The sequence below is a fragment of the Dromiciops gliroides genome, chromosome 4 (assembly GCF_019393635.1).
Source record: "Dromiciops gliroides isolate mDroGli1 chromosome 4, mDroGli1.pri, whole genome shotgun sequence".
NCBI classification, from domain to species: Eukaryota; Metazoa; Chordata; class Mammalia; order Microbiotheria; family Microbiotheriidae; genus Dromiciops; species Dromiciops gliroides.
The window spans coordinates 104,276,874-104,301,114 of NC_057864.1; the positions used below are offsets into that span (position 1 = coordinate 104,276,874).

The window sequence follows — 24,241 nt, forward strand, 5'->3', positions numbered from 1 at the left end:
GGCCACACTTTGGACCAGATGACCTCGACGTCCCTTCCAGCTCCAAACCTATGATCTGAAGGTAAGATGAGGCTGGACATTAGGAAGACTTCCAGATAAAGGATTGGGAGATTGGGAAATGTTTGCACTAAGGGACATGAAGTCTTCTTTCCTTGGGATGTTTAAGAGGAAGAGACTCTTTCTGGTGTCTTCGTGTCTCTTTTCCCCATGGTAGATACCATCCTGCCCCACTCCCTATCCCTACCCCCAACCCCACCATGCAATGGTGCAAGAGAACATATGAATATAGACTTTAATTATTGTGCTGCTGCTATTAACCAGAAGTGCAATGAACCCATCCAAGGTGGATTTGGATGGCACAGTGTTAACAGGAAACCCCTGCCCCTGCCCCAGGGAATGGGTCCTGGGAAAACAGTGACATAAACACCAGGCCTCTGGGGAGGGGGCAGAAAAGGAGCTGGGCAAACAGGGAGGAGGAAAGAGAGGAGGAGCCTCCATCCTGGGTTAGATGGAGATGGGCTATTCTAGGAGGTTTGCTAACTCCAGAGCCCTATCAGCTTTGCTGCATCCCCATCCTTCCCGGTTCAGCTGCTTCTCTGTCCAAGCTCAGGTCTCTCCTGGAAGCTGGGATGGAGGGAAGTCACCATTAGGCCGGTGTTGAGAGGAGGGCAGGAGTTCTTCTTTTCCCTTCTTGTCTCTATCCCCAAACTGGGCCCCTGGAAGCCAGACTGTCCTTATGACTAATCCACTGAGATCAGTGACAAAAGGATTGAGTTTTAGTTTCCAACTTTGCTTGAGTTCAGAACTTCCTCGACTTCTTCCTGTCCAGTATAATAGGATGTTGGAGGTCACACCACTGGTCAGTAGGAAATCCCCCATCAGTCTTCTCCATGACCCTCCTTGGAGAACTGCCCTAACCTAGTGAATATTTAAGGCCAAACTTTGACCCACAAGCAGCCCTCCACACCTGAAGGAAAGGAAGGGCTGAAGTCCAACACATGGACACAGAATTGAATGTGTCTGATGGTGAGAGGGGGTGTGGCACCAGGCAGGAGGACACACAGGGACCACGACTGTAACCCAAAGCCCTGCTGGGGACTGGGAGTGCTCTGGGAAACTGTAGAGGGGGAGTGGCAGCCGTGCCAGGCCACAGGGCAGGGCAGAGACATGAAAACCGTTTTTTTTGGATTTGCTTATAACCATTTGGACTACTGCAAGGATTCCTCTTGTCCTTCCTCAATGTCAGCAAGAAACTCGGTCAGTTCTGCAGATATAGAGATGCCCATTCGACCCTAGTCTTTGACTTCCAACCTGGGTTGGGAGGACACTGGCTGTGGCTGAAACACCACATGCACTAAATGACCTGAGGATAGACTCACTCAGCCTGACGTCCCCTTGTCTTGAGCTTGCTGTGGACAATTTCTCTGAGTCATCTCTGGACCTGTCCAGGGAGAGAATCCATATCTCCAAGCTGATGCTCCAAGCTCAGCTTAGAAAGGCTTGGAGACCTTGCTTTTTCTACCTCGCACTAACCTATCTCTAATCTCTCCACCGTGCCTGTATCCTCTTCCCCTTCAGCTGGCAAACATCCATCCAATACCGCTGGGTCAGCCATTCCAAGGGGAACCAGCTTCATGCAGATCCATTTCTTTGTTGATACTGATACCTTGGCATCCAGGAAGTTGCTGACGTAGGTGAAAGCAGCAGGGAGAGGTGTTTCCTGTTTCTTTGCTCAGGATCCGGATATCCAGTGACCCCATTTTCTCGGTGGGTCTCACTGTTGCTGCTATTGCCACAGTTCCAGTCTGAGGCCTAGGAAGTATTCAGACTTTTGGGCAAACCCCTTTCAAAAAGTGGCCAGTACCCCCTCCACTGTGCTTATTATGATCCTATTGCAGCCTGAGGGGATATGGGGGGTGGTGAGGAGAGGGCTAGCCAAAGACCCAAGGCCACACCGGTGACTGCTGCTATTTCCGGGGGAGGGGATGAGTTCGGCCCTTGAGGCTTGGCCCCTCAGTCAGCTGCCTCTGCCCAAATAGACCAGGGGACTAAGCTACAGCCTGAGGAATGGACACCCTCCCAGTTTCAGCAAATCCAGTGTCTGCTCTGTGACTGCGTCCTGGCTCGATGAGACAGCCCCTGTTCTGGAGCCTGTCCGAGCTGGTCTCTTCAGGCCCTGCTAGGTCCCAGCCCTGCTGCTGGTGGGGACGCCTCTGTCTCCTCTTTCCTGGGGCCATGCTCACCCTCTTGTCTGGCATGATCACCCCCACCCCTGCCCAAGTGTCAGGCTCTGCCTTCCTCCCTCCCTTTCCCTGCTTGTCAGGCAAAGTCTGGTCCTGGTCTATCGCTGGGTTAGGGCAGTCGCCCGGATTGTGGAGGGGAGGAATTTGCTTCTCCGCAGCAGTCACTGGCCTCTAACAGCCGGTCGCATCAGGCTGTGAGGAGACATGGAAGGCTGTCTCCAGCTGGAAGGACAGATGATAGGAAAGGTATAGGCAGGCACGAGCAGCAATAGTTGAGGATCAGGGTGGGACTCCAGCTACTTGATACCCGTCAGACGTGTGTCTGGAGACTTTTCAGGGAGCTTTTCTTCATATTCTTGGGAGATGGGACTGGGGGGGGAGGTGGATTCTGGGCCCTTGGAGTTTTTGCTCACTTTTCTGCCTCATACTGAGGGAGTTTTCAGTTGGCTTTGAGGAAATCATCTAACCCTGCCAAGGAATGGAGAGTCTCCAAGGAGCAAGTTCTTGAGGGAGGCTCCAGGATGGGGCTAGGAGTCTGAGACACACAGGGCTTCCACAGCATCACTCAGTCCCTGATTGACGCCTCCCACTGCGAGGAGGCAGCTTTTGATGACGATGCTGGAACAGGCACATCGGGGAGTGGGCATGGGGGGCAGGCTCTCCCATTTGTTCTTCCCTGGGTGGAAGGCTTCAGCTGTCTCCAGGACTGTGGGCTGGTTCCCTGAAAATGCAGATAAAAGGCTTTCAGAACAGCCTCCTGCTGAGTATCCCAACCCTGTATCCCACAAACGATGGACTAAATGACTTCAGCGTCCTCAGCTCCAGAGGGTGTTTGTGGCCAGCATGCTGGCATGATGCAGCGGCTAAACCTAAAGCCCAGAGGCCCGAGTTCAAGTTTCACCTTGGACACTACATACTAGCTGCCTGACCTCAGGCAAGTTACGCAAGGTCAGTTTCCTTTTGTAAAATGAGGACAATAATGTTCACACTACCTATTGCAAATGGCTGTTTTGTGAACCTTCAAGCACTAGATGCATATAAATTACAAATAAAAATGGACATGTACCCATGTCAAACAGCTGAGTGGCTGTTGTATGGTATAGTGGAAAAAGGGAAGATGAAGGGAACAAGCATTTATTAAGCACCTACTATGTGCAAGGCAGGACAGCTAGGTGGCGCCATGGTGCATAGAGTACTAGGCCTGGAGTCAGGAAGACTCATCTTCCTGAGTTCAGATCTGACCTCAGATACTTACTCGTTGTGTGACCCTGGGCAAGTCACTTCATCTTGTTTGCCTCAGTTCCCTCATCTATAAAATGAAGTGGAGAAGGGAATGGCAAACCACTCCAGTGTCTTTGCCAAGAAGACCCCCAAATGGGGTCATGAAGAATTGGACACAACTGAACAACGACAACAAAATGTGCCAGACACTGTATTAAACTAAGTGCTTTACAAATATTATTTCATTTGATTCTCACAACTCTAGTAGGAAGATATTATTATTATTTATTTTTTATTTTTCAGGGCAATGAGGGTTAAGTGACTTGCCCAGGGTCCCAAAGCCAGTAAGTGTCAAGTGTCTGAGGCTAGATTTGAACTCAGATACTCCTGAATCCAGGGCTAGTGTTTTATCTACTGCACTACCTTGCTGCCCTGGTAGATATTGTTATTATCTCCATTTTATAGTTAAGGAAACTGAGGCAGACAAAGGTTGAGTGACTTGTCCAGGGTCATATAGCTAGTAAGTATCTAAGGCTAGATTTGAATTCAGGTCTTCTTGTTTGTTTTTGTTTTTTGTTTTTTTGGTGAGGCAATTGGGGTTAAGTGACTTGCCCAGGGTCACACAGCTAGTAAGTGTTAAGTGTCTGAGGTCAGATTTGAACTCAGGTCCTCCTGAATCCAGGGCCAGTGCTTTATCCACTGCGCCACCTAGCTGCCCCTGAACTCAGGTCTTCTTGACTCTAGGCAGAGTCTCTATCCACCTAGTTGTCTGGATCTGGAGTTGGAAGACCTGGATTCAAATTTTATGTGACCTTGGACAAAAAAATTTATCCTTTCTGGGTCTCAGTTTTCTCTATGTAAAATGAGGGAAATGGATGATGTGACCTCTAAGGTCCCTTCCAGTTTGAAATTGATGATCCTATGGTACCTTTCCCTAATACTTTACCTTATCTTCATCTCTATATGGGCTGAGCCTCTCTCTACCCATCATGTTCTTCTTAGGTCCTTTGTACTACAACAGGAGTTTTTAACCTTATCATCTGGTGGCCCCCTTGGGCATTCTGCTGAAGACTAAGGACCCCTTTTCTTTTTTCTTTTCTTTTTTTGTGGGGCAATGAGAGCTAAGTGACTTGTCCAGAGGCACACAGTTAGTAAGTGTCAAGTGTCTGAGGCCAGATTTGAACTCAGGTCCTCCTGAATCCAGGTCTGGTGCTTTATCCACTGTGCCACCTAGCTGCCCCATGGACCCCTTTTCAAAATAGTGTTTCTAAATGCATAAAATAAAGCACATAGGATTAAAAAGGAAAGCAAAGGTTGATGAAAATCAAGATGTAACTTTTCCCCCATCCAAGTTCAAGGACCCCATGGACGCCTGAACTATATATATGGTCTGACTTGTTTTTTCTTTGTACCAGAGGGCTCCCTCCTGCGAGTTCAAACGGTCCCCCTTCCTGAAGCACAGAGTGAGTAACTGGTCACTGAAGAGCAGGATTTGAAGGCTCTAGGAAGACTCCAGGAAGGCTCTTCAGTTCCCTCCCTCCCCCCACCCATGATCCCCAAACAATCAATCTCCTTGAATGTACTGTCGCTGAGGACAGGCGCTGGTTTCATTTTGGTTTTGTATCTCTACAATGCTATCACCTGGTAACATCAAGCATCTGCTGAACAAATAAACTAATTCAACTCAAAGCTATTCATTCTTTCCTTTTCAACATGGCCCCTATTTCTCAGTGTGAATAAGTTTGATTGGAAGATCTAGATTCTTTTAGACCAGACTCTGCTGCTAACTCCCTATGTGACCCTGGGTGAATTGCTTCTGTCTCTGTTCTTGTTCATGTTTGTTCTCTCTCTCTCTCTCTCTCTCTCTCTCTCTCTCTCTCTCTCTCTCTCTCTCTCTCTCTCTCTCTCTCTCTCTCCTCTCTCTCCTCTCTCTCTCACACATTCTATTTCATGAACATTCTCTCTCCTCTTTCTTTTTTCTCTCCTTTCTTCTCTCTCACACACATTCTCTCTCCCCTCTGTCTTCTTTCTTTCCTCTGCTCTGCTCTGCTCTGCTCTGCTCTGCTCTGCTCTGCTCTCCTCTCCTCTCCTCTCCTCTCCTCTCCTCATGTCTTTCTCTGTCTGTCTGTCCCTCTCAAATAAGTGAATGGACACAATTATTTCAACGGATCCCTCTAGTTTAAATTGTCTATGACTCTATAATTCCAATATCATGAGAAAGCCAGGCATGAAGGAGGGAGCACTGAAATGGGAAGAAAGGAAATAGAATGATGGAAAAAAACATTTAGAGACAAATTTTTCCAAGATCAATTAATTTGACCTAAAACAAGTCTGGGCCAGGATCACTGGGTTCAATGCTCCATAATCCTATGTGGCTAATTGCTAGGCTCTTCCCAGGAGTGTGCTGGTGAATGTTTAGCAATTAGCTCTCCAGGAAAAAAACAATGTGTGCACAAAACACTTTAAGGCTTAATCTGCATTACAAACGTTTTCTCCATCACTTTCTTTAGTCTAGACAATCAGCAAAACAATAAATCGAACCCTGATTTGTAGCATTTGTTGATTTCCAATGTATAAATGAAAAATTAACAATTGACCCATCTCAGGCCAGTGGGAGCTAGATCTGGCTTACTCATGCCTCTTACCCTACCTATGTCTCCATTTTCTCCACTAAAAAAGGGGGCAGACTCATTCCTCTGGTCCCCAGGGATTCCCTATAGCTGAAGTTCTAGCTGGAATGTTAGTCTTGGGATTTAGAGACAGAAGGGACCTCAAGGAATCATCTAGTCCAATCCTCCCATTTTAAAGATGGGGAAACTAAGCCCCTGAGAGAAGGAGTAACTTGTCCAAAGTCACAGAAGTGGCCAATGTTTGTTTCATTTTTTGCATTTGTATTCCCAGTACTTAGCACAGTGCCTGGCTTGTAGTCATTTAAATATGTGCTGATTTACTGCTGAGTCACAGAGTTAGGATTGGAAGCGAAACCAACAACATCCTTTGCCTCTGCCACGGCAGGTGCTTTGTGATCTTGGGAGAAAGTCCTGATTTATCCACTGCTGCCATTGCTCCTTTGGTGTCACCTCAAACCCCATGGTGTCAGCCCAACCACCCAGCATGGCCCAGAGTGCTCTGATCCTTACCTAGGCCTCCAGCCACTATGACTCTCCCACTTAAGCAGCCTGATACAAAGTCAGCTCTGCGCTTCTTTAGGAACGAAGATCGCTCTATCTTCATCCAACCTCCTATAGTCCAAGAAAGGAAGAGAAAAGATGTTGATAACAACCACCTGATGCAAGCTCTGGGACAGAAACTATTTCCTGATCTCTGGGGTGGGAGCAAGTAGGTATATGTCTATTCATATCTTGTATTTATCAGCACTAAATGTATCCCTTGGGACAGCTAGGTGGCAGATTCATCTTCCTAAGTTCAAATCTGGCCTCAGACACTTACTAGCTGTGTGACCCTGGGCAAATCACTTAACCCTTTTGGCCTCAGTTTCCTCCTCTGTAAAATGAGCTAGAGAAGGAAATGGCAAATGACACCAGTATTTTTGCCAAGAAAACCCCACAAGGGGTCACAGTCAGGCATGACTGAAACAACCTAACAACAACAACAAAATATATTCCTCTCAGGTTAACAAGAATTCATAGAATCAGAAGATTATAGAGTTAAAGCCAGAAGGGTCCCTAGAGATCATCAGCAGTTCTCAAACTTTTTTGGCCTTAGGATCCCTTTACTGTCTTAAAAAATGTCTGAGGACCCCAAAGAGCTTCAACTTGTGTCCATTATATCTACTGATATTTACTTTATTAGAAGTTAAAGCTGAAAAAAATTTAAAATATTTATTCATTAACAATAACTAGATTGCATTTTAATATAAAACAGATGTTTATGAAAAATAAATACATTATATGTTAACATAAAAGCAGGTGTTTATGAAAAATACATTTTCCAAAACAAAAAGAAAATTTTAGTGAGAGTGGTGGCATTGTTTTTACATATTTTTTGCTTGACATGATTAGAAAACAGCTGTATTCTCCTGTTGGCTCTGCATTTGATCTATTGTGATCTGTTGTTTTGCTTGAAGTATAAGAAGAACACCCCTCCTCACACAGATATGTAGAAGAGATAAGGATTTTAATAGTCAAATAACGTCTTAGTAGATTATGTTTGTTTGTTTTTTTGGGTTTTGGGGGGGGGGGTTTTGTGAGGCAATTGGGGTTAAGTGACTTGCCTAGGGGCACACAGCTAGTAAGTGTTAGGTGTCTGAGTCCGGATTTGAACTCAGGTCCTCCTGACTCCAGGGCCAGTGCTCTATCCACTGCACCACCTAGATGTCCCATCTTAGTAGATTATGAAAATCGTTTTGATGTTGTAGACTCTCTGAAAGGGTCTTGGAGAACCCCTGGGGGTCCACAGGCCATGCTTTGAGAACCACTGATCTGGCCTAGAGTTTCTCATTTTACAAATGAGGAGAGTGAGGCCAATCTAGATGAAGTGACTTCCCCAGGCTTCAGAGCCAGGTCTTCCTGACTCCAAGTTAATCAGGGTATCTCCTGTGGCATGCCACCCCACACAACCTCACACCTTTTCCATGCCCCCTTGTTTAACCTTGATTGGAGTGAGATGGAAGTGAGTTTGAACTCATTCTACTCAGGGCCACATGACACTTCACAATGGCCTTGTTCTAACCCTGTTGTCTGTAGTGGCTTCGACTCCCTCCTTACATGTCCCTGAGATTCCCTGAAGTTCATCCCACTTACTAGCTGTATGCCCATGGGTAAGGAAGTTTACTTCTCTGAGACTCAGTTTCCTTGGCTATAAAATGTAGAAATTGGACTAAATAATCTCTAATGGCCCTTCCAGCTCTGATATTGTGCAATTCGATGCTATATTGTTACATATTCCTTTCTCCACCAAAAACTTTATCACATTGTCCCTGAGCTAGAAAATTATTTCTCTTCCTTGAACAACCTCAGTTTCCTCATCTATAAAATGAGGAGTTTGGACTAGAGGCAAATAAGATCTTTCCCATTCTAAATCCCATGATCCTTTTGATTCAAATTTCCGTCTAAAGGGCCCCGTCGTTCAGTTGTTCAATCATGTCTGATTCTGTGTGAACCCATGGATGTTGTCCATGGTGTTTTCTTGGCAAAGATACTGGAAAGGTTTGTCATATTCTTCTCCAGTATGTTTCCATTTTACAGTTGAGGAGCTGAGGCAAATGGGGGTTAACTGTCTTGCTCAAGGTCATACAACTAGTCTGAGGCTAAATTCGAACTCAGATCTTCCTGACTGCAGGCTTGCTGTTCTATTCACTGGGCCACCTAGCTGCCAAGTGCCCTAGACCAGTAGAAAATTTGGATTCTAGTTCCAGTTTTGTCTCCAATTTGCTTTGTGTTCTTGATCAAATCAGGGCACCCATCTCAGTTCCTCAGTTTATCCATATGTAAAATAGGAATTCGGAACTCTGGCCCTACCTACCTCATGCAGGTGCAGGGTTATTGTTAGGATACAATGAGAAAATAGATGGAAATAATCTTTGGGGAAAAAAAACCTGTTCTCTAGATAACAGGTATTTATATCTAGGGATGAACATGAATAGCCCTGAACAAGATGTAATTATAATAACACCTTCATATATATGTATGTACATATATATTTTTTTCTTCATGACAGCCTTGTGAAGTAGTTAGTGCAATTATAATTATTTTATTTATAGTTCAATCAATCAGACAATCAACAGGCTGTTGCTAAGTTCGTGCTATATTCCGGGCACTGGGCTAGGCACTGGGGATGGAGAGACGAAAATAGTCGCTGCTCCCAGGAAGTTTCTGTTTGATTGGCAATTGAGACAATTAAGGCTTAGGTAACTAGGTTAAGTAACTCGCTTAAAATAACACAGCTAGTTAATATCTGGCAGCTGGGTGATGCACGGGATAGATAGAACACAGGACCTGGAGTTAGGAAGACTCATTTTCCTGAGTTCAAATCTGTCCTCAGACACTTAGAAGCTGGGTAACCCTGGGCAAGTTACTTAACTCTGTTTGCCTCAGTTTCCTCATCTTTAAAATGAGCTGGAGAAAGAGATGGCAAATGACACTAGTATCTGTGCCGAGAAAACCCTAAATGGGGTCACAGAGAGATAGACGTGTCTGAGGCAAGATTAGTGTCTTTTCACTCCAAATATGGTCCTGTACTCAGCGTATTGTTTTGCTTCTCTGTGCCCTCTGGGAAAAGTTTAGAAATTGATCCCCTTGTCCCTAACTAGAACATTGTGGGTTCCTGGGCAGTATCTGCTGGTTCTGAGCCCTCACCCTGAGCCAGCTTGATAGGGCTGGCCTACTTGGTGATTGAGGCTGGCAAAGGGAGCATTAGTAATGCCATCAGAGTGGCACACACCTCAGTCCTGGACCAAGTGTACTGAGCAGAAAGAGACCCTTCTGGCTCCTGGTCTACCAGGCCGGGCCTCAGTTGTGAGGCTCAGATTCTAAAATGGGGTCCTAGGCATGATGTGGCAAGACCACATAGAATTTAGCATCATCAAATCATAGATTTGGAGCACAAAGGGACTTTGTTATTGTGTCATTTTCAGTTGTGTCTGACTCTGTGATCCACTCTTTTTTTTGAGGGGGCGGTGAGGCAATTGGGGCTAAGTGACTTGCCCAGAGTCACACAGTTAGTAAGTGTTAAGTGTCTGAGGCTGGATTTGAACTCAGGACCTCCTGAATCCAGGGCCAGTGCTCTATCCACTGTACCACCTAGCTGCCCCTTGTGATCTACTCTTCATGACCCCATTTGGTATTTTCTTGGCAGAGATACTAGAGTGGTTTGCCATTTCTTTCTCCAGGTTATTTTATTTGTTGGTTTTTTGGGTTTTTTTTCGGGGCAATGGGGGTTAAGTGACTTGTCCAGGGTCACACAGCTAGTAAGTGTCAAGTGTCTGAGGCCGGATTTGAACTCAGGTACTCCTGAATCCAGGGCTGGTGCTTTATCCACTGCGCCACCTAGCTGCCCCTCCAGGTAATTTTATATATAAGGAAACTGAGGCAAACGGTTAAGGGACTTGCCCAGGCTCACACAGCTACTAAGTGTGTGAGGACAGATGTAGAGGTCCTCATCTAGTCCAGTCTCTTGGTTTTACAGGAAACTGAGGTTCAGTTAAGTAAATTGCCCAAGGTCACACTAGAGACAACTGACAGAGCTAGGATTTGAATCGAGATAGTCTAATACAAATTCAGCGTTTCTATCTCACCAGGCTGCTTCCTTTGTGATAACATTGGTTATCACTGGGTTGGGGTGGGGTGTGGGGGGGAAGCTACATGCCCTGAAGATAGGAATTTTCTGGTGTTAAATATGTTCATTTATACAAATTCTCACTAGGAAGTGACCCTGATTGTACCTTCTTGTGTTTTGTGCCCTGGGTGGCTATGCCCTTGGGTCTGGTTCTGGCTCTAAAGTGGTGGCAAGCTCCCTCTTCAGCCATGGGTAGCATTCATTCATTCCTTCCATTGATTTGAATGACATTTATTAAATACCTACCATGTGCAAAGCATAGTACTATCTTCTGGGAATATACAGATGAAAGATGACAGGGGAATGGTGTGTGCATGCATGAGTAAATACAATAAATAAATATAATTACAAATAAAAATAATAACTAGGAGCAAGAGTCATGTGGACAAAAGCTCCAGGAAATCTAGGAAAGGAGAGAATGCTTTCATCTGGGGAGTCAGGGAAAGCTTCATGGATGCTGAGTTTTGAAGAAAGAGAAGGACTACCACAGGCAGAGGTGAGAAATGAGTGTGTTCCAGACCTGCATGAATGCACAAAGATGTTCAAGGGGGCAGAATAAGACCAGAAAATAGGGCATGAAATGTCTGAAGAAGGTGGGTAGGAGCCAGATTGTGAATGGCCTTAAATACTGGGCTCAGGGGTCTGTATCTGTATCTGTATCTGTATCTGTAGGCAATAGGGAGCCAGTAAAGGTTTCGGGGAAGGAGAGACCTGTGTTTTAGGAAGATGATTCTTGTAACTGTTTGGAGGAGGGATTGGAGAGGGAAGAAACTGGAGGCTGAGGGAGTGTGATCAAGAGATGATGAAGGCTGGTGGCAAACTTTTTTTTTTTAAGTGAGGTAATAGGGGTTAAGTGACTTTCCCAGGGTCACACAGCTAGTAAGTATCAAGTGTCTGAGAGGCTGGATTTGAAGTCAGGTACTGCTGACTTCAGGGCCGGTGCTCTATCCACTGCGCCACCTAGCTGCCCCGGTGGCAAACTTTTGAAAAGTTCAAAAGACCTGTGTAGGCAAAAGGTCAGATAGGTGTGAGGGGTCAGAAAGACAGCCATTCAAAGCTTTCAGTGTTCTGAAAGTGACACGTTATAGTGATTCCCCACCCCTTTCCTACCTCCTTTAGATTGTAACCTCCTTGAAGGCAGGAACTATCTTTCTTTTTATTAATTTTATCCCCTGTACTTAGCACAGTGCCTGGCACATAGTAGGTGCTTAATAAATGTTTATTGGATTGGTGTTTGGAGGATGAGGGGACTCTATAAGTGGGGGTGGGGTTAGAAAGACTCACCTTGCTCCATGTCAAACACATCCATAGTCCTCATGAACTTGGGCTGTCGATACAGGCGGCCTTGCCGTAGGCCCCCCAGGCTATACAGATAGCCATCCATGGGGACAAAACTGGAGAAGGCTCGTTTGCAGGGGATGCTGGGAAACTTGGTCCATGAGCGTGTTTCAATGTCGAAGACCTCAAAGGCATTGACTGCATACTTGGATTGACGTCCCCCTAAAAGCCAAGGTTAAAGGCCCTCTGAAGGACTCCTTTCTGCCTATCTAGCCTACTCCCCCTTTATTCCTTCCCAGAACAACACCTAAAGGCTACAGACCAAAACAGAGTCTTTCCTGTGCTTACCACCCCAAGGAAGGAGATTGCATCTGGGAAAGGCCTAAAGCAGCTGCCCTTTCTAGACAGTGTCTCCTACCTCTCTTAGTGCCAGGGTGTTGTATTAGTGTTCCAAGCTTATTATAACTTTTCTGATGAGTCCTTCTTTGTTCTTTCCACCCCCCTCCTACCTGAGATGCTTTTTTCCATTTCTGACAACTAATATCCCTCCTCCTCCCTTAAATATGGCCACTACCTGCTCCAGGGAACCTATCCTGATTGATCCATACCCAGTTCTGACCATTCCTCTGCCTCATGCCCCTTTGGAGCTTATACACTCAAGTCAATTCTAGCATGATAGAAATAGCATAGGTCATATAGTCCAACCCCATCATTTTACAGGTGAGGAAACTGGGGCCCAGATAAAGAAGTTCACACAGGCTACATAAGTGGGAAAGTCAGGATTCAAATCCAGGTCTTTTAATTCCCCAGTCCAAGGCACCTTCTATGCTAAGCCTCATTTCTGCATATTTGTAGGCTGTTCTATAAGTTTTCAGTTGTTGTACATGTGCCTTGTCTCCCTCAACCCCACCCCCGCCTCCAACAATGACACTTCCCCAATGATAGGGACAATGGTTTGTTGTTTGGTTTTGGTTTTGTTTTTTTTGCCTCACAAAGCTATGACCTTGGGTAAATCATTTTACTTTTCTGTATACCAGTTCTTCCTCTTCTGCAAGATAAAACTCTGGGTGAGATGGTCTCTAAGGTATCTTTCTGCTCTAACGTTTATTAATTATATGACAATGAGCTCTGTGAAGGCAAGGGCAGGGAGTCCTCCTTTCTCTGGACCTCTGCCCTGCTCCACATTGCCTAGAAGATACTCTGTACATTTTGCGCAGCAGACAGATGACAAACTGACCCCCAGGAGGGAAAAGGGGAGCACAGCGAGGGTGCGCAGAGCCCGTCCTTACCTAGCACGTAGATCTTGGAACCTCGGAGAAAGGAAGTGGCAGCATATCTTGCAGTGGGCATGGGGGCTAATGATACCCACATGTCCTTGAGCATGTCGTAGTGCTGGAGGTGGTTGTGGGGGCGGAGATCCAGCCCCATCCCTCCTGCCGCATACACTCTGTAATCTAGAGATAGACCACAGCCAGGGTCAGTGGGCAACTTGGCAGTGGACTGGTCAGTATCCACTACCAGTCATACCCGGAGCCCCATTTAACCCCCTGGGCACCACAGCTGGAGCCTGACCTGGGAGGCCAGGAGCTTCCTGCTCAGCACCTTGCACACTGGGTACAGGACTCCAGTCTGTGCCACTCTGGTGGCATGATTAATGTTCCTCTGCCAGCCTCAACCACCAGCTAAGCCAGTTCTGACAAGCTCCCAGGGCACCTGGCCCAGGGTGACTCTATGCCTTCTATACTCTAGCTTCTCCCCCTCTCAGCCAAGGACAGCTGGTGGGGACCAAATAGGAGGATGCCTTCTTTTCTCTGATCCATTTCTATATTCAACAGGGCCTGAGGACACGTGGAGGTTATAAGAAAAGGAAGAAAGGATGCCACCTCACACACAAAAGTCCAAATGAGAAACTTCCAGAGAAAACATGTGTGAAGATACTTTCTGGGGTCAGCGCCTGGCACTTAGTAGGTGCTTAATCTATATTTGTTCTCTTCCACTTTCTGCCCCTTCCTCAAATGTGCTTTTGCATTGTGCTTAGGTGCATTGTGCCTGGAACACTCTTCTTCCTTACCTCTGCCTCTTCTTTCAAGACCCAGCTAAAAGCCCACTTTTTGTAGGACATTTCTGTCCCCTCTGGCTATGAGCCTTCCCTTTTGGGGTCACCTTCCATCTACTCTGTTTGTATCTTGTGGGTACTAAATTATTTACATGTTGTCTTCTTCATTAGAGTATGAACTCCCTGAGGGCAGGGACTGTTTTTTGCCTTTCTTTGTATCCCCAAGGCTTAGCACAGTGCCTGGCATTCAGTGGGTGCTAAATAAATGCTTGAGGATTGCTTGAAAGATCATCTACCAAGGGAAGATGTTGAGGATGGGTGGAAGCCTGGAGTAGGAGGGTATTCAGTTTGCTCTAACAGAAGGTTGGCATTCCCGGTAGGGTCCCAGGGAAGTTTGGGGATGGGAAGGAGAGGTAGAAGAAATAAGGAAAGATCTCCAAACAGTTTGTTTAGAGGGAACCCTGGGTTGACTAATTTGGGCAGTGAACTATGGGGTGGTTAGTTCTCTGCAGACCCCTAGGCTCTCTCTTTAGCCTTTATGATGTGCTGTTGTGCTGAGTGGGTCAGATCAAAGCAACTGAGCTCTCCAGCTATTTGGTGGCTGGGACCCCTGTGAGGTGGAGGTCAGGCTTTTGTAGCTTTTTCATTTTATGGGAAGAGAACAAGGGGCCCAGCGGATTATGGGAGCTTTCAGAAAAGTGGCCAGAGGAATAAACTGGGGAGTCCCTGTGCTAAGCCCAAGTGCAAAGCCTCTTCATTTCCAGCCCTCGAAGTCTACCCCACTGATTTCCTGCCCTCTTTCCAGCCCCTCTGTGCCCAAGGGCACCCAAAGCCTGGTCTGGCTTGCCTTTTGTAGTGACAGAGATGCCCATGGCAGCCTCCCTCAGCACACTCCTCTTCTTCCACTTGCCCTCATCGATGTTGTACATCTCCACGATCTTCAGGGGCAGCTGATTGGTCCCCACACCCCCAATCACCATGATCCGTTTCCCCAGGGCAATGACAGCCACCCCAGCCCGGGCCGTGGGCATGGGGGGCAAGGAAGTCCACTGGTCAGCCTCAGGGGAGTAGACCTCAAAGCAGTCCATGGGGACCCCGTTGTCATCACAGCCTCCTATGGCATAAACCTGTCCTCCAGCCTCCACCAGGGACGAGTAGACCCGACGACTGGGCAGTGGGGCCAGGGTCTTCCAGTGGAAATCTTTGATGCTGGGCACCTCCATGGCAGTCACGGGTGGCACTGTCCGGGCATCCATCCCCTCACCTCTGTGGAACAGTTACCCTGCCACCCCCTGAGAAGCAGCAGGGGCAGCTGCTCCAAGGGCAGGGAATAAGAGATCAGAGGCAAGAGACATGCTGACTAGTCCACAATCAATATCCCTCAGCCGCCTGCAGCATCCATCACTGGCCCTGGCTCCTGCCCACCCCCACAAGCCCCCATGCGGACACAGACAGACATAGACAGACAGACAGACACACACACACATACATACACACACACAGACATACACACACAAAGACACACACACACACACACACAGACACACACACACACACACACAGAGAAAGAACAGCCGATTCTTTACCTTTCCTTATGGCTCCATCAATCCCGAGGCATCCACACCTGGCCCTAGGAGGACAATGGAGTGGAATCAAGGGCAGCCAGTTCAGTGAGTCTCCTCTCCCGAGCAGACTCCCTCTCCCTTTCTCCAACTTTAATTAACAGGAAAGAAGCTGAGAAGGCAACACGGCATGATCACACATCACATTTCCCCCCCTCCTCCCTAGGTTATGTCAGATCCCGTGTGGCTGTTGTTTGGGGGGGCGCAGCTTTAGGGGCAGGTGGGGGTGGGGTGGGATTCACAGAGGTTCTTTCAGCTCGCTGAACCTACACCCTTCCTGGGGAGGAAGGAGTTAAAAATCACTGGAGCCTGTGCTCTTTCTAACCCTCCCTCTGCAGTTCAAGACATTCTCCACTCCCACCATCCCTCCCCCCAACGCCTGCACACACACACACACACACACACACACACACACACACACACACACACTTACACACACATACTCACACATATTCTCACACACATTCTCTCTCTCTCTCTCTCACACACACACACACACACACACACACACACACACTCACACACAGTGTCACTGTTGATCAGGAGAGGGAAGCAAAGACAGCCCATTAAGAGACACTGGAAATCCCCCGCCCAGCTCAGAGACTAAGGGAGAAGGTGATTTGTCCTTTCTCCACTCAACACACTGCTGGCAGACATGCAGATGAGCTGAATAAATGAGCAGCCAGGATGAGAAAGCTACACAGAGTGGGAAGGGAGAGAGCCAGCTAAATACACATCCCTATCCAGAGCTTCACACCTGTGCAGAAATCTACATGCAGCCCCACTTCAGAGTCATCAGCCTCCATTATATAACCCAGGAGGGCTTCAGCCATGGGAAGAGGGAAGGCGCCCTTGGCTGGGCATGCCGACCCTCATCTACCTGAGCAGTAAGGTAAGGTAGTTGTAAAGGGGAGGATGGAGACAGTTACTTGAGTAGCCAAAGGAAAGAGTTTTGTTTTGTTTTGTTTTGTTTTGGGGGGAGGGCAGTAGGAAGAGGGGTGACCAAATTACCCAATTTGTTTATACAGACACAAAGAATCATTTAATGCTCTTTCCACTTCATTTTGGGTGTTTAGGCAGAGGGAATGTGGGAGATTTCCTCACTTGTGCCCACATACACTCTGATATAATCTACTCCTTAAACTGCACATGCAGACAACCACCCCCACCCACCCACCCACATACGCACAATTCCCCACCACACTGAAATAGAAATGTGCTTACAGAGAGATATACAGAAATATATTTTGGCATAAACACAAATAGATGGGATCATAGATCTGGAGTTGGGCAGCTAGTTCGGTGGTATCAAACACGGGGGCCAAAACCCTCCAGAGCATGGCCAGGACTGGATTAAAATATAACTGGGAAATATTTAACAAAAATAAATTTAAGAAAAACAATATAACACATATAGTATGTAACTGGAGGTATAGGGCCTTGTGTGTATAGTTCTGTGGAAAGGGGGCCTTCAATCTCTACCTAAGGACTTGAAGTCAATGTGACCACAGGGATCCTTAGGTAGAGAATGGCGGCCCCCTTTCCACAGAACCACACACACAAGGCCCTATACCTCCAGTTACAGCCACACACACACTCATGGACTTCTCTTCAATACCCTTTTGGCATGAACCCTGAGCAGAAGCACATCAAATGATGCCAGGCTTAGAGGATCAGGGAATATCAAAGGGTACATAGAGGCCATTTCTAATGGCTTTTCACACACAATAAAACACCATTACAAAGCACTACCAGTCTGTGCAAAGGAACCACAAATGTGCCACCCAACCTAAACACATCACTTGGATTGGTTCTTCAGCCTCTGCTGTTTACACAGGGGTGAGACCGAGCCTCTTGCAAGAAGATGGAAAACTTATAAAGTGGGTGTCATCTTTGTTTTCTGACATCAGCATTGTAAGTTGGCTCTCTACCCAACAGTCAAACCACCAATTTTGAAATGAGTAACAGTGAGTAATGAGGTAGGTAACAATTCACAGTAGGCCCACAAAACGTAAACAAGGATCATAAACACAAAAGTCTTCTAATATGGAGGAATTCAGTGTGGGCCCCAAGACTTGAAGGAATTCTTAATTTTTTGAGATCTTGGTATGGAAAATTTCATTTTTAGATTTCTTCCTCCTCCACATGCTTACATAGATAGTAACTGAAAACTCAAATAGGAGGAAATTGCCCCTTACTCATGTTATTAAATGAAAATTAATGCAAGTTTTAAATCACTGAAATCTGAATCTATGAGTTCATGGCAAATTCCCCAATGTTATTAGCCTATGCAGGAGTCAGCCTACAGAGAGAGGCACTAGGATTAAAACCTTCCTCAGCGAGTCAATAAGCACCTACTGTGTGCTAGGCACTGTGCTAAGCATGGGGGATAAAAGAAAGGCAAAACCATGATGCCTACCCTCAAGGAGCTCACATTCCAATGGGGGAGACATGTAACCAACTTTATATAAATATGATATATACCAGGGAGGGTTATCAGAGGAAAGGCGCTAGCAGTGAGACAGACTGGGAAAGGGGTGTTGCAGATGGGATTTTAGCTGAGACTTGAAAAAAGCCAGGAGGCAGAGGTGAGGAGGGAGAGTATTTTAGGCATTGGAGAAAGCCAGTGAAAATGCAGCATCCTGGACGAGGAATGAGGAGACCAGTGTCAGCGGATCACAGAATTCATGAAAGGCAGTAAAGTTTTAGGAAACACCAGGCTGTGAAGGGCTTTAAAAGCCTAAAGCAATGTCAGCCCTGTGCTTCAGGAAGACTACCTTGGCGGCTGAATGGAAGACACGTTGGAACAGGGGGACCCCTGTGGCAGGCAGACCAATCAGTCTCCTCTCCCAGGAGTCCAGATGTGAGGGGATGAGTACCTGCAGCATCAGGAGAGAGGAAGGGGGCATACTAGAGATATTGGGAATGTGGGAATAATGGTACTTGGCGAATGGTTGGTTATGGACAATGAAAGAGAGTGAGGACTTTAAGATGACATCTAGGTTGTAGGCCTAGGTGGTGGTGGTGGTTGTTTTTTTGATGATCACGCTCTTTACAGTGAGAGGGAAGTTCACAAGAAGGGTTTTGGGGAAAAGATAATGAGTTCAGTTTTGGACATGCTGCGTTTAAGATGTTGGGATAGCTACATGATGTAGTGGATAGAGCACCAGCCCTGGAGTCAGGAGGATCCCGAGTTCAAATGTGACCTGAGACAATTGCTAGCTGGGCCGTGACCCTAAGCAGGTCACTTAAACCCAATTACCTTTAAAAAAAGATGTTTATGGGGCATCCAGTTTGTGATGTCTAATAGGCAGTAAGAGACGTGAAAGTGGAGGTCTGGATAAATAGATCTGAGAATTATCTACACAGGGATGATCACTGAATCCATGGGAACAGATGAGATCACCAAGTGAAATAGTATAGAGGAAGAAGAGAAGATAGCCCAGAACAGAGCCTTGGCGGATGCCCATGGTTAGTGGTTCTTACCTAGATGAAGATCTAGCAAAGGAGACAAAGGAGGAACGGTCATAGGAATCGGAGGGGAACCAGGAGAGAACAATGTTATGACAACCTAGAGAGAAGAGAGCATCAGGGGGATGAGGGTGATTAAGTGTCAAAGGCTGTAGATGGGACAAGAAGGAAGAAGACTGAGAGAAGGCAATTAAGAGATCCTTGGTAACTGCACAAAGAACAGATTCAGTTGAAAGATGAGGTTAAAGCCCAGTCTGCAAAGAGTTTAGGAGACAGACAGACAGACAGACAGACAGAAAGTGGAGACCATCCTCTGCCCAGTTCCTTATTATACATACAAGTTGGGAGAGCAGGCAAGAGTGAAATCATTCCCAACCTTGTGGACATTCATCTTACCTTGCTCTCCTCTCATCCTACTTCCTACCATAGCTGACAAACAAGAAGTAATCTGGACTGATGTAAATCAGTTTCCCTTAGGGGCAGCTAGGTGGTGTAGTGCATAAAGCACTGGCCCTGGATTCAGGAGGACCTGAGTTCAAATCCAGTCTCAGACACTTGACACTTACTAGCTGTATGACCCTGGGCAAGTCACTTAACCCTCATTGCCTGCCCCCCCCCCCAATCAGGTTCCCTTTCTTTGCTCTGGGAAAGTTTTTTTGTTTTTTGTTTTGTTTTTTGTTTTTTTAGTGAGGCAGTTGGGGTTAAATGACTTGCCCAGGGTCACACAGCTAGTAAGTGTTAAGTGTCTGAGGCTGGATTTGAACTCAGGTCTCCTGACTCCAGGGCTGGTGCTCTATCCACTGTGCCACCTAGCTGCCCCAGTTTTTTTTTTTAATGAACAATGAAATAGCTAAAAGACCAATAGATCAGAAAACTGAGGAACAGTTAGCTTTGAATGAAATTACTCACTGCCACCATTGTTGCCACCCTTGATTCCTGGGTGACTTATTTGTCAGAATGTGTCATAGGAACCCAAAATGTAGAAGGTGGCACTTATCCCCTTGCTAACCTCTGGTACATGCAGATGGAACTGAACTATTGACACTAACCTCCAGACACAACACACCTTTCCACCATCTGAATCCAAAGAGGCTGCCTAAATCCTCATGTGACTATTCCTTAGCCCTACACTGTGCTATAGAGAGCCATATTTAGAAAGGACCTCCGAGGTCTAGTACCAATTGTACCTGAACAGGAATCTTTTCCACAATATCTCCAACAAGTATCCCTCCAGCCTCTGCTCCAAGACCACCAGTGACAGAGAATTCACCACGTCATGAGGCAGTCCACTAATTGTTATGGTTTGGAAAAGTACATAGAAATGCAGGCTTCCTGTAAGGCCATATGACAGTGATTTAATATTGATGCAGCGATTTAAGGTTTACAAAGAACTTTACAAAAATCCTATTTTCTCCTCACAACAACCCTCTGTGGTAGGTGCTATTGTGACCCCCATTTTATAGGCAAGGAAACTAAGCCAGACAGAATTTAAGTGACTTTCAGGAGAGCCCCACAGCTACTAAGTATATTAGGTTGGATTTGAACTCAGGTCTTTATGATTCCAAATCAAACATTCTATCTACTAAGCCACACTACTGCCCAGTTTCTGGGGGAGCTGGCTTCCTTCTCCCTGCCTCGTCCAATATGGTTCCTATAATCAGAGGTGCTTAAAACCTAGCAACTGTTACTTATAATTATTTCAATCTCTTGGGGGATCACTGCTCAGCCTGATTATACCGAGCTGGTTGCCTGCAGGTGTGCCAAGTGGGAGAATAGTTTGCTACTTCCCTTAGTCTCCCTATCTAGTGTCTAACCTGTTCCCTGGCCAAAAAATTTTTCTTTGTGTCTAACCTAAGTTCCTGCTGCTAGAAAATGCACTCAAAGTATCAGACCTTCATTTTCTTTTCTCATTCAAAGGCACAGTCTCACTTTCCTCCATAGGGATGAGGCTGTGGGTGCTTGTAAGAGGCTCTGAAGATAAATGGATTTTGATACTGTGGAATCTTATTATTATAATATCAATGCATTATTCACACAACTTGTCCCTCTTTCACTTCCCATCTTAAAGGGATTACAGCATTGAAAGCTAGAAGGGACCTTAGAGATCAGTTAGCCCAAAGGTGAGGAAAACAAGCCCCAAATGGTTAAGTGACTTACCCACAGTCTTACAGGTAGTAAATAGAAGGACTGGCATTTAAACCTAGGCCTGACTGTAAAGTCGATGTTTCTTCTACATTCAAATGTTGTCAAAATATTCCTGCCATCTCATCCTGTCCATCAGTATTCAGTGCCTACTACATGCTCAACACTGTGCTTGCCTCTATTAAATGGGAAGCTAGGTGGCACAGTAGATAGAGTACCTGGAGTCAGGAAGACCTGAGTTCAAATTCAGCTTCAGACACTTACTAACTGTATGATTCTGGGCAAGTCACTTAATCCTATTTACCTTAGTTTCCTCATCTGTAAATGAGCTGGAGAAGGAAAAAGCAAAACACTCCAATATCTTTGCCAAGAAATCCCCAAATGGGGTCATGAAAAGTCAGACACAACCGAAACGACTGAACAACAATGTGCTGAACTTGCCCAGACAGTATCCTTTGGAGAAGCTCAGGGAGAAACCTGGAGGGGGAGTGAGATAATCTCATGCTCATCAGACTAAGGAAACTCTCATGATCCCAGGGCTGTTGTGGGGGAGGTAGCAAGGGCAGAGCTTCATGGGTTTGGTGATAATTTACACAATGTCACATGAGAGTGAGCAGGGAAAGGAGACAATGACAGAGCTCAAGATTAGCTGTTACTGTTTCTCCTTTCTTCCCTTCCTCTTCCAAGAAAAAAGCAGGTGACCCTTGGGTAAATGACAAAATACCCAATAGACCAGTGCCTCTTGGACCAGAGACTGGACTGAGACAATGAACCCCTTAATCTTAGTGAACTCTCAGAAGGAAGGGGCTGTGTTTCCACATAGTTTTCTCTGTCTATAGTGTCTATTACAATGCCATGTATAATCAATTAGATGTTTAATAAAGACCTTTAATAAGCAATGATTCTTTAAAGCGCAGAATATTTGCATCATTCAAAAAGAAAACCCCACTGGGGGCAGCTAGGTGGTGCAGTGGATAAAGTACTGGCCCTGGATTCAGGAGGACTCGAGTTCAAATCCAGCCTCAGACACTTGACACTTACTAGTTCTGTGACCCTGGGTAAGTCACTTAACCCTCATTGCCCTGCCCCAAAAAACACAAACAACAACAACAACAAAACCCCACTATAGGGAGCTAATTCTACAAACTGGCTAGTCCTTAATGGGGCCAGATAGATGCTTCTTATATGTATCCCTCCAGAGCAGGGAGTTTTTTACCCTTCCTTCCTGAGACCCTTACATCTCTTCTAATATCAGAAAGCATTCTTCTTCTTCTTCTTCTTCTTCTTCTCTTTCTTCTTCTTCTTCTTCTTCTTCTTCTTCTTCTTCTTCTTCTTCTTCTTCTCCTCCTCCTCTTCTTTTCTTCTTTTTGCAGGGCAATGGGGGTTAAGTGACTTGCCCAGGGTCACACAGCTAGTAAGTGTCTGAGGCTGGATTTGAATTCAGGTCCTCCTGAAACCAGGGCTAGTGCTTTATTTACTGTGCCACCCAGCTGCCCCAGGAAGCCTTTCTTCTTATCCAAGTTCAATCCCATATGCTCCAGCCAAAGTTCATTCCTCTTAGTTTGATCTTCAGTTGATTCCCTTCCTTTGAAGCCTTCTTTATTATGAGAAGAGAAGGGAAGTGTGGTATAGTGGATAGAGAGCTGACTGCAGAATCAGGATACACCTGGGTTCAAGTACCATCTCTGACACATCCTGATTGTAGGACTCTGGGCAAGTCACTTAACTGCTTGGGGCCCCAGTCAATTTTCATCTATCAATTTCAGAGCAGGTACCCACCTAGAGGCAGGTAGGTGGCATAGTGGACAGAGTGTTGGATCTGAAGTCAGAAAGACTTGAATTCAAATTCAGCTTCAGATACACACCAGCTCCATGGACCTGGCTGCTTTCCTGGTTTCATGATCTCTAGAAACTCATCATCCCATAACCTGGAATCAACTCTGAAACTCACTTCCTCAGATCATTTTCAACCTCAAATGCAGGACTTTCATTATGCCCCTGAGCCGGGCACCTTCCCTCCTTCCCCCTTCAGCTTCTTTTAATATGTTTTCTTTCCCCATGAGATTGTGAGCTCCTTGAGGGCAGGGACTGTCCTATGCCTTTCTTTGTGTGCCTAATGCTTAACACAGTGCCCGGCACATAGTAAATGCTTAATGCTTATTGACTGAATCTCTTAAGTGTCGAGGAGGGCTGGGAGGAAAGGGAGAGCCAATGATATAAACAGCCTTAGAAGCTTCCGTATTCCTGATTCTGGCTGTGCTACCCAGTCTTCACTGGTCTTTTCAACAGGTCCTTTCCTCAGATAACGTGGGTTCTTACCAGGCCATGCCTGACTGAGTGTACACTGGGCTCAGTGGATGCTGATCCTTAGCCCTCACCCCTATTTCATGGTAGAAGAGACTGAGGGAGTTGTTGAGGCTTTGAGGGGCCATTCAGAGAACTAAAGGCCAGCAGGTGGGAGAGGGCAGTATCGTATTAAAACCAGGCTCTCTAAATGCCAGTTAATAAGTTAATACCATTGTCCCCAGAGTCAGCAACTCCTTCCGTCCTTCTTAATTAAAAAGAACTTCATGTCACCATGTGATTGAGAGAGGGCTCCCCCTACTCAGGAGAACATGGAGAGGAGATTCATTAGCAGACACGCATTCTGCCTGTCACTAATGAGGGCTGGGGCACCAATGTGGCAGCCTGGGAAGCAGCCACCTCGGCAGTCTCACCTAGTGGGCTCAGACAATGCAGGGCCAGCAAAGGGCAGGAAAGCAGAATTTGAGATATGAGGGTCACTTAGAAACAAAAGGTGCTTTTGCTTGTCCCTTGTCCTTTTTCCTTCTATCTAACTTAGGAGAGAGAAGAGAGCATAAAGTCTCTGTTCTCTATTTCTATCAGAGGTATGCAGCCATAATTACTCCTTC

At 46.1% G+C, this 24,241-nt stretch overlaps 1 protein-coding gene across 3 annotated transcripts in view; it reads right to left on the bottom strand.

The window, feature by feature from the left end:
- Positions 1-291: 291 nt before the first annotated feature.
- Positions 292-24,241, bottom strand: part of KLHDC8A (kelch domain containing 8A) — a 31,533-nt gene continuing 7,583 nt past the window's right edge. For all 3 annotated transcript variants that reach the window (XM_043962660.1, XM_043962661.1, XM_043962662.1), the window contains 6 exons: positions 15,681-15,724; positions 14,942-15,406; positions 13,328-13,492; positions 12,045-12,260; positions 6,605-6,706; positions 292-2,964 (listed from right to left, as the gene is read on the bottom strand). In XM_043962660.1, the coding sequence (XP_043818595.1) occupies positions 2,771-2,964; positions 6,605-6,706; positions 12,045-12,260; positions 13,328-13,492; positions 14,942-15,350 (1,086 nt within the window). In that variant the 5' untranslated portion in view covers positions 15,351-15,406; positions 15,681-15,724 and the 3' untranslated portion in view covers positions 292-2,770. The remainder of the gene's footprint in view (positions 2,965-6,604; positions 6,707-12,044; positions 12,261-13,327; positions 13,493-14,941; positions 15,407-15,680; positions 15,725-24,241) is intronic.